The following is a 9,856-nucleotide window of genomic DNA, read 5'->3' on the forward strand; positions in this document are numbered from 1 at the left end:
GAACCACAGATCATGTGATTAGTGTCGTTATGAAATGGAACATTTGTTTTTCCTCACTATTTTCTACACGGACTGCAGTTTGGGTGCACAATGCGTCAAAGAAATGTTTTGATAGTGAGGTGCTGTCAGTTAACGTTCTTGAAAAAGCCTAAGATAATCTAACTGATGGTGCTAAATCTTCCAGAGTCGTTGTTTATTTTCATCTGTAGCATATAGACTTTGACATTTGCTTAGGTTGTTGGGCACGTGAAACACTGACGTTAACGTTAACTGCTGCTACATCCGTCAGAATATCTAGCTTGACTAACATACGTTAGATAGCTAAAGGCTAAGGATGTTTACCTCACAGACTTCGTCCTTTCAAGACTCGATTGACGTAGAAGAAAAAGACACAGATTTTGACAGTGAGGAAATAGGGGGAATCAGTCAGCGAATACAACAAATCAACTGCTATTATTCAATTTACTTTTACCAAAGCACAAGGTAGGTGGTCTCCATCACAGGTGTGCAACACAGTGAGCAAGGTCTGCAGTTGGATGGGTTGTAACGTTCTTGAACTAAATGAAGGAGTTGGGTTGAATGATTTGTGCGGGAGCGTGACTGTATGTTGTTAATGTAACCTATTTCTGGCTCATTTGGATCTTAACTAACCTCGTGTAACAAGCCCCGACTTTGCAGCTAACGTTTAAATGCAGATGGTAACTGATGGTTACACAACTGGTACCCTACACTGTGATTTTCCTAGTTCTCGTTTTGAAGTGCCTGTCATCTGTAGTAAGTGCTTTATCAATTGTTCAGATCTGAGGCAGCAGAGGAGAGTGTCGCGTGGTCTCAAAGAAGAGCAGATTCAACCACATGTCATGATGACTTTAGGTAAACAAAACAATGGACAGAATAAGGTCACGTTTATCATACAGTGACAGTGGTCCTTGCTTAATTTGGATGGAGTTTCCTCAGTCACAAGTTTCCTGTCTTTATCTGGATTCATGTGTGCTTTGTCTTGTGAGCTTCATCTCGAACAATCATTCTTGGAACATGGGCTATGGGCTGTGATGCACAGTTTCACAGAGCAAGGCACAATCCCATTCTAGTACTTCAAGATTGTAGTGTTGACCTATCATGCGGTTTCGAATCTAACAGTAATTGATCCATTATCTCACCTGAAACGAGACACTGCAAGATTCTGTTTTGACTGCAACACACTCACAAACATTGTTAAATTACAAGTGTTTGACTTAATATAAACTGCAATTATCTGCACAAAAACAATGTTCAGATTAAATTGGTAAAGGATATTACAGAATATTTTTCTTGAAAAAAGATCTGGGAATAGGTCTTGCTCTGTGCCTGGTGAGCAAATCATATGGGAAATCAATGGTTGGGTATATGTGCTAAATGTGTTGTTGATTCTCATGGCATAGCTTGGTGTTGTGTGTAATGTGGCTTCTTGTGTCATCGGTACATCATGAACCCACTTTCTAGCCTGTAAGACCGCCGCCTTGCTGTTGGCCTCGGATTGCGCTGTCTCTCCTGCTAACTGCTCTCTCCGGTCTCTGCTTCAGCCTCACCTTACTGGACAGCAGTCTGCCCCCAGAGGCTGAGCCACAGCTGCGATGCTACATCTCCCGCAGACTGAGCAAAGGAGCTCTACTGGGAGGAATGGGCAACATTGCCACTGTGGAGCTGAGGTAATCAAAAGAGAGAAACTATCATCTTCTTTCATTTCATTGTGTGGAGCTGGTTACCTCCACATAGATTGAGGTTTAATTCTTGAATGGGACAATGGTCCGTAGTGTCATCATGTGGTCTTTCCAATACCCCCCCCCCCCCTCTCTCCCTGTTGAAACAGCATCCCTGAGCAGGCAGTTGGTTGCTATTGTTGTCTACTAGAACAGGAATCTTCTCCAGACCAATCAGAAGATGGGAATGGCTGGGTGGTCTGCTTCCTTGGCGGTTCAGAGAAAGGACTAAATCTATATCCTTACATTGAAGTCTTACAATCTCTCTCTTCAACTGATTTGAGCTGAAGCACACTAGCATCCCTGCACAGTGTATTCTGTCTTTGTGTTGTATGCTCAAGGGTGATGTAATTTCCTTAACTACCCATACATTCCGACTTGAACTTGACAAGTATGTGCAAGGTCTCCAGGGCAGCTTGACTCCAGAGGTGAGTGACAGGACAGAAAAAAAATCACAATCAGTGGCATTGTGATAGAAATACTTAAGTTAAAAAACTTTAGTTGGTCAATTGTACTGAGGTGTTTCTGGCCCGAATTATCTCAGGATTCAATTCGATACTAAATTTGACTTAATTCTTCTCTGGCCCATCAGACGTTGTAACCCAATCAGCATCAATTTCATTTTCAACAGATGGAGAACCTGGAGTCAGACGTGAGGCCATACCTGAGTCTCTGGTATGAGGAGTCGGTCATGCACATTCACAGAGTGGTTCAGCTGGTCCAGGCCAATGTCTGTTTCCTCTTGCATGCGGTGAGCAGCCCATATGCACCCACAGAAACCCACAGCATCTTTATCTGTCTGGCGCGGTGTCAACAGATAAACATCTTTGGTGTCACCACCATGACGTGAAGAAAATATTTATATTATTCTGATAGAAACCAAATGACCTATTTAAGGAAGTGAAAATGAAATGGTTACACTGTGAGTTTATCTACTATCATCAGTTAGAAAAACACGGTAAACAACATATGTTGTCTGTTTGTTGTTGTTGCCCCATGAAATTCTCACGTTAGTTCTAGATCGAGTGCAGTGTTGACAGTAAGTATTCAGCACAGGATTATGATTAACTTTTACTAAACATTGATTGCATTGCTCAAAGCCACAAATGGACATCGATTGGACATCGATGTGTATATACCGTAGGGGTGGGCGATATACAATATATAATTAGTGGTATTATAAATGTGATTAATTGGTGTTGCAGGCTTTGAGTCATACCCCTGTAGTGGTCAATGACGCAGATGAGAGAACCAAGACTGATGTAGTCAGGTAAGGCTTTGATTATCAACATGTTTGCCTGACTGCTAATGTGTAGAGAGCAGCAACAATCATGTGGCACTAATGCCCTGTACACTGTATGATCTGTAGCTACGCAACGTTAACATCTTTTAGTTGTAGGCCTTCATCATTATCATCAGTCTCTTGTGTCTGTAGATTCATCAAAGCTGCCAGTCTGCAGGGTTTAGTTCAAGAGGACACCACCACGGCTACCTTGTGCAAAGCCATGTCAGATGACGCCCACACAGACCTGGTGATCGACTGCTCCACAAGCCCACCCACTCTCTCGAATGCAGGTGTGTGCCGGGCGTGTACAACCACCCTCACCCACCCACCCACCCTCACCCATATTCTCCAGTGCAGGTTTACATCACTGAAATACACAGACATTCCTTGAATTAATAGATAGAAATATTTATTAATGACATTACGTGTTGGATCATTTTCAAGGATGCCTCAGTATGTCTTCCGTTTGGTTCTAAATCCAGATATGGCTAAGTAGCAGCTGCTAGTTCCCTACTGATGAAGCAGCAATAGATTTTCTGTTCGCTCCAATGAAACAAATGCAGTCTTAACATTAAAAACAGATTCACCAACCCAGTAACATGTTCCCATCTTCCCCTTGCAGTTAGTAACCAGTTCTGTGAGGACTGGATCCAAGCGTTCCTGAATGCTGCCGAGAGGTGCAACCCATTCCTCCTGAGACAAATTCTGGAGAACTTCAAGCTTAAGGTGAGCATCCTCAAATCAAGTGCTCTCAAACACCCTACGTCATCAATACAGCACACTACATTTCGATTGGTTTCCAATAGGGTTTGATGTAGTCAACACCTCATGTATATGAAATATTATTTGGAGAATGGTCACAATAAGTGGTTGTAAGGAGGTTCTTTTTAATGAATTCTTCATGGTTTAGTGTGTCATTAAAATGTACATTGCTTACTGAATGCAGTCATGATATCATCCCATGACCCCCCCCCCCCCCCTTTAGGCCATCCAGGACATGAACAACCTGAAGCGCTTCATCCGGCAGGCGGAGATGAGCCACTACGCGCTGTTCCGCTGTGGCCAGTTCCTGCGCGGCTGTGGCAACGGCGATGTTCTGCTGCAGAACGCACGGGCCGAGCACAGCGGGCTGACCGAGGCCTGTGGAATCATTCGCGTGCTTGAGGAGTACCTGAGTGAGCAGGTTATGGCACCCGCTGCACTCCACTGACCACACACACACACACACACACATCAACTTGAAACCAGGCACACTAACTGCACACCCAGAACACACACTTACACTCACACCACTAGAAACCATACATTAATTCTCAACAAAGGACACACACAGTACTGGGTGTGTACACAGAGCACACACACACACACACACACACACACACACAATGAGATACCATATATTTATTCACAACAAAAAAGGACAGATACTGCACTGGATGTGCCCACTGAGACTAACCATACAATAACTGCATATAGAACACATTTAAGATGCATAACAATCCCAAACTATCCAAACACAACACATATACGTCATGCACAGCACTTAAAAAACAACATAGGCAGTGCCATCAAATATTCAACATCAGCACTCTTTAATTTGCCTGGAAAGAAACACACAATCCTGACACCTTTGTATAATGCTGTATAGACACTAACCTTATTCCACACTAAGCTGTGTTTGTGTGTGTGTGTGTGTCCATGTGTCCATGTGTCCGTGTGTATCAAATGTCATTATTATAGGCCACTGTTATTGTACTTTAATTTTTCACTGTTAATCCTCATAAAGAGTAAAATTGTACAGGGCAGCATTGACATTGTGGGCCATATTGTTTGAAGACCAAATTGACTTTATCTTTATGTTTGCCCGTTTATTTGGATCCAATAATGTACTGATATTTAAGACCAATTATGAAGCTTTTGTGCCTGCTTTTTGCCTAGCAGTTTTTCTTCAACTATCGTCTTTTATTGCAATCCCAAGTGTAACCTTTTATGTTTGAAACTGACGGTAGCATGTATCATTTCAAGTGAATTCAGTACACTACCTTTTTCATTTGTATGACATATTATCTGAAGCAGAAATACTGATGTGCTTTATGAATGGCTGATTATTTCCTTATTTCTTTAAGTTTACACAATTATTTAAATACTTTTATCCTATATGTGCTCACAAACACTTGTGTAAAAATCCTGGTACCACGATAGCAGACCTGATTTAGGATATGATGACATAGGTGCTAATTAATCCAGATTTGTGTGATTTGCTGTAGTGAGCTGCTAGTGGAGTCAGACTTTGTATTTGATATTTTGCCAGCAAACCCTATCCATTCCTATAACTGTAGTCACAGGAATGCTGAGACAAAAGCAATATTGTGTTTGTGAAAATGTGATAATATTTTGACTGTGAAATTAAGAGTTTGTGTCCGGGACCGTAAATAGTTGTGCTGTATAAAAGTGACCGGGTCCAGCTACCCAAACTGACCACCACACACTACTGTGTCCCAGTCAGCCAGCATCATTCTAGCTCTCCTGTTTTGTCTCAGCTCTAATGTCTGATATTGTGAAAGTGATTTCAATAAATGTTGATCACTACGCTCCCCTTTGTCTCGTCTATGTATATCTTCAACTCATTCCAACAAAAGCCAGCTGCTTTAGGCCTCTTCAAATGAACGCAGTTGACGAAAAAGAATTTAAATTGAAAAAAAACAATGTCCAAAGAGAAGAACAATAACACTGTCCATGGAATATAAATGTAATGATTACAGAAGGATTGATGATGAGCAGAGTAGGATGACCATCAGAGAATGAAATGAGTCTTTTCAAAAGAAATCTTGTGTGTCAGTGTACTGATACAACCTCTTCTTGAAGGCATCCTCCATTTGGCCTGTGGAGACTATAGGGATCTTCCTCAAGCCTACCCTCCTGTCATCGTCTGCTGGGTTATCCTCTAGAGTCTCTGGGTTACTGTGGGACTCAAGACACGGTCTCCAGCTGGTCATCTCTCGCTCGGCTTTCTGCTGGGGGCGACAACACAAGACCTGAGTGACGTCTCTCACTTTCTAAATGCCTACTCGATTTTTTAGTTCTCTACAGAAGAAACTGGGTGACAGTTTCTGACAACGCATCAGTGGCAATGACTACGGAGGTTTGGCAAACTGACTCACCCACTGTGTGCTCAGACATTTTTCTCAGCAGGGACTTTGGGACGTCGTAGATGCTCTCTGTGGCCTCCCTGTAGGCTGGAGAACAGAGGAAACATGGGGGGTGGCTGCGTGAATTTGTGAATTTGATACGAGGAGAACAGAGAAGTAACACACAAGTAATGCATGTGATACTAGCTTGATGTGGTCGTCATATGTCAGCTCTTACATTGCTGTTGCTCAATGACCCTCCTGTAAGATGTTGGGGTGTCATAGATGCTTTCAGTCGCGGGGAAAGCTGCAAAAAAGACGTTGAAATGGTTTAAATTCAAAAGTAGGTCTATTAAATTAAATTTGATATGTTAAACACATTTGTGTCACTCACATTTCCTAGCTGGCGGCAGTGTGTCATAAAGATCATCTTCAGGTCTCTGATTCTGCTCTTGGTTTTGCTTGTATTCCATCTTGAATGAGTGTGAACTGTATGAATCAACTCTACCTGAAAAAGTAGGTAAGACACGGGACTGTGAAATGAAATAGATGCAGAGTATTTTGGGTTTGTGAAACCAAAATCAATTCTTGTTAAAAATGGAAGTTGACTGAGTAAAATTATTTTACAACAGAGGTGTTCATTTTCAGTTCTTGTTCACAGGAAGAGGGAAATTCTCAGTGCTGTGTTCATAATTAAAGTATGATGCACATGAGTTTACAGACTTACATCCCTGTTAAGTCTTAAGTGTCATTTATGTATTTAATAAAATAATGACCCATGATTCTGTAACCAGGTTGGTGAAAGTGGTCTCTCTCTGCAACTAATGATTATTTTTGATTAATCGTTTTCGACAGAAAATTGTCAAATGTTGATGTTTCCCAAAGCTCAAGAATATGTCCTCAGATGCTCAAGAATATGTCCTCAAATGCTTTGTTTAGTCCACACACCAAATATATTTAGTTTACTGTCATGTAGGAGTAATTATTAGTAATTTATAAGAAAATATTTAAGTTTAAGGAAGTGAAATCAGATCATTTTGAGTAGTTTCATTATAAAATGACAAAAAGTGATACACGACCAAAATAGTTGGTGATTAATCTAATAGTTGACAGTTAATTGATTAATCTAATAGTTGACAGCTAATTGATTAATCTAATAGTTGACAGCTAATTGATTAATCATTTTTTCATCCCTACTCATCACCAACCGAGGGTGTTGACTCACTGAATGCTGTATGAGCGGGGGGGGGATGTGTTGTGCTAGGCCAGGTGGTCGAGTGGCGCCTGTCCAGACCACTGGGCTCCTGGGGAGGCTGCCCCCTGCTCTCCACTAGCTCGGTGGCCAGCTGATCAGAGGTACATGGGCTGGAGAAAGCTCGGGCCTTCAGTTCACTTGTTTCTTTGGGCCTGAAGGGGGTACACACACACACACACACATTACAAACACATGTGCATGTAAACATGCACACAGACACACACACACACACACACATTACAAACACATGTGCATGTAAACATGCACACAGACACACACACACACACACACACACACATTACAAACACATGTGCATGTAAACGTGCACACAGACGCACACACACACACACACACACAGAGACAAAGGCCCGCATTACAAACACATGTGCATGTAAACATGCACACAGACACACACACACACACACACACACAGAGACAAAGGCCCGCACACACACATTACAAACACATGTGCATGTAAACATGCACACAGACACACACACACACACACACACACACACACACACACACACAGAGACAAAGGCCCGCACACACACATTACAAACACATGTGCATGTAAACATGTGCATGCACACAGACACACACACATGTACGCAAACATGTACACAAACAAATACATATCACCAAATAGAATCCATATTAATTCAGTGCTGTATTAATGTTACTTTGTTAACATTTCATTCAATTCTATTGTGTTTATATAGCTCCATTAATAATTAAGATGGTCTCAAGGGGCTTTAAAGCCTGAACCTCTGGAAATGAAAATGTCCTCAATTCACACAGTATTTCAAAACAGCACCTGAGCTATTATGAGTGCGATTTGTACTGTTCACTTAGAATGGTGACCTTTAGCTATGGAACCAGCTGTGGTTGGTGTAGAGGCATGAGGTCTGCTTACCACACACAGAGGCTAAGAGAGCGGCCAGAGCCACATAACTGCATGGCCTGCCAAAGTTGACTGACCCACTCGCGCCTCATTTCGGGCGTCTCTGCCGCCTGTTAACACAGACACACACATACCCACACACACAAATACCCACACACACACAAACAGATAAACATACAAATGATAAGAGTGAGTGAGAGGTGTGTTTTACCTGACTATTAGGACTATAAACAGAGCATCAAATCAACTACAGATGGAGAAGATGAAAAAAAAATGTCAGATGAAGGTCCTCCTCTCATGCAGAAACAAAGACCAGTGTTGTCAAGGGACTTCCCACTGTCCTCTCACAGAACAATAGCCATCATTTGTTGACAAGTGACCACAGACCACATCCTCAAACAAAGAATCAGAGCTGTCCTGCTCAGGACACACAACAGAGGGGAACTCACTAAAATTTTCCTCTTCCCATTTTTCATGGTGATCTCAAATGTATGACGTTTGCCCTCCATCACTTCACGCACAGACTGCACCTACACAGAGGATGACCAGAAGACTAGTAGCGTCATTACTGTCATCATCAATTGGATACAAGTGTCTGCTTAAATGAATACAAGTAAATTAAGTAAACATCATCACATGAGCAATGCAATTATACATTCACAATGAGCAAATGAAGACAAACAAAAAGCTAAATCAACCAATGCTACTAACTTACTGTGTATATGTAATACTGTCCTCTTAGATTGGTCTAAAAATGTAAAGGGGAAATAATTAATTAAGTAGAATTAGTGCTCAATCAAATCTTGACTTTTTATGATATGATGCAATAGTGCTGGTCTGAATCTCATTTGGATCAATTGTATTCAGAGACATAATCTGTAGCTACACAAAAAGGAATGTGTGTACTTACAGCATGACATCCCTCTTTCTTAGTGTAGAAAAAAAGTGTTGTGTTATGAAGTCTAAACCAATAGGTGACCCATCTGATTTTCTAGAAACGAAATACACACACAGGCTTTGAATATACTACACTACACTATTATAGTATATGAAAATTCATGAAATGACTTTGACTTGAATTTCCCCTTGGGGATCAATAAAGTATCTATCTATCTATCTTTGAGTTTAAGCTCTTTGTGTTAGAGCTTTACTGAACATTTTACATATTACATGAGAAGACATTAGGTTTTAAATGTCTCTCTTCTATGGTAATACTTTCAACTGATGGCTCGACAAAACTCCACACATCCCTGTGTTCAATGTTTATTTACATCAAAGCACAGGGAATTACATGAAACACTCACCCATTTATCTTTTCTTTTCCTCAGGTACCCCTCAAAAAACAGCTTTGGTCCAACGTCTACTTCTGACATCCTCCTTACTGTATCCTGTAGTAGTGAGCTGACAAGTGGGTTTGCTGATATCACTTTCTCTAAAGTCTTCCTTTCCCTCTCTGAAAAGCAGAATAGGAATTCTACCTACTACCGGACTTCTGCTATTTTGTCAGGGACAGACCTTTGTACAGGTTTATGAAGCTAAACTCCA

General features: G+C 41.3%; 2 protein-coding genes across 4 annotated transcripts; one reads left to right on the forward strand and one right to left on the reverse strand.

Moving 5' to 3' along the window:
* Positions 1–60: 60 nt before the first annotated feature.
* c3h17orf75 (chromosome 3 C17orf75 homolog) lies at positions 61–5,618 on the forward strand. Of its 2 annotated transcripts, XM_042087404.1 has the most exons (10): positions 61–483; positions 799–873; positions 1,563–1,688; positions 1,850–1,975; positions 2,110–2,167; positions 2,371–2,490; positions 2,945–3,009; positions 3,175–3,314; positions 3,647–3,750; positions 4,010–5,618. In XM_042087404.1, the coding sequence occupies exons 1-10, from the start codon at positions 335–337 to the stop codon at positions 4,232–4,234; spliced, it is 1,188 nt and encodes a 395-aa protein (XP_041943338.1). In that variant the 5' UTR covers positions 61–334; the 3' UTR covers positions 4,235–5,618. The 2 variants fall into 2 exon arrangements, with proteins under 2 accessions (XP_041943338.1, XP_041943339.1); XM_042087405.1 differs by lacking the exon at positions 799–873.
* Positions 5,619–5,759: 141 nt separating this feature from the next.
* On the reverse strand, positions 5,760–9,814 carry LOC121705997. 2 transcript variants are annotated; one of them, XM_042087407.1, is made up of 10 exons: positions 9,616–9,814; positions 9,222–9,302; positions 9,027–9,059; positions 8,761–8,841; positions 8,324–8,421; positions 7,378–7,559; positions 6,547–6,660; positions 6,391–6,459; positions 6,186–6,260; positions 5,760–6,035 (listed from the first exon to the last, which is right to left on the reverse strand). In XM_042087407.1, the coding sequence occupies exons 1-10, from the start codon at positions 9,682–9,684 to the stop codon at positions 5,995–5,997; spliced, it is 843 nt and encodes a 280-aa protein (XP_041943341.1). In that variant the 5' UTR covers positions 9,685–9,814; the 3' UTR covers positions 5,760–5,994. The 2 variants fall into 2 exon arrangements, with proteins under 2 accessions (XP_041943341.1, XP_041943340.1); XM_042087406.1 differs by having other exon boundaries at positions 5,760–6,038.
* Between the last annotated feature and the right edge of the window lie 42 nt (positions 9,815–9,856).

Source organism: Alosa sapidissima, chromosome 3 (genome assembly GCF_018492685.1).
Source record: "Alosa sapidissima isolate fAloSap1 chromosome 3, fAloSap1.pri, whole genome shotgun sequence".
Classification (NCBI taxonomy): Eukaryota; Metazoa; Chordata; class Actinopteri; order Clupeiformes; family Clupeidae; genus Alosa; species Alosa sapidissima.

Bases quoted from the DNA above. Each gene is read 5' to 3' on its own strand.
- c3h17orf75 (XM_042087404.1), top strand. From the start codon at position 335: ATGTTTACCTCACAGACTTCGTCCTTTCAAGACTCGATTGACGTAGAA. The intron at 484-798 runs GTAGGTGGTCTC...TCAATTGTTCAG, and splicing joins TACTTTTACCAAAGCACAAG to ATCTGAGGCAGCAGAGGAGA. The intron at 1,689-1,849 runs GTAATCAAAAGA...CTGTTGAAACAG, and splicing joins ATTGCCACTGTGGAGCTGAG to CATCCCTGAGCAGGCAGTTG.
- LOC121705997 (XM_042087406.1), bottom strand. From the start codon at position 9,684: ATGTCAGAAGTAGACGTTGGACCAAAGCTGTTTTTTGAGGGGTACCTG. The intron at 6,261-6,390 runs GTAAGAGCTGAC...TCTGTTCTCCAG, and splicing joins GGTCATTGAGCAACAGCAAT to CCTACAGGGAGGCCACAGAG. The intron at 6,039-6,185 runs GTGAGTCAGTTT...TGTCGCCCCCAG, and splicing joins AATGTCTGAGCACACAGTGG to CAGAAAGCCGAGCGAGAGAT.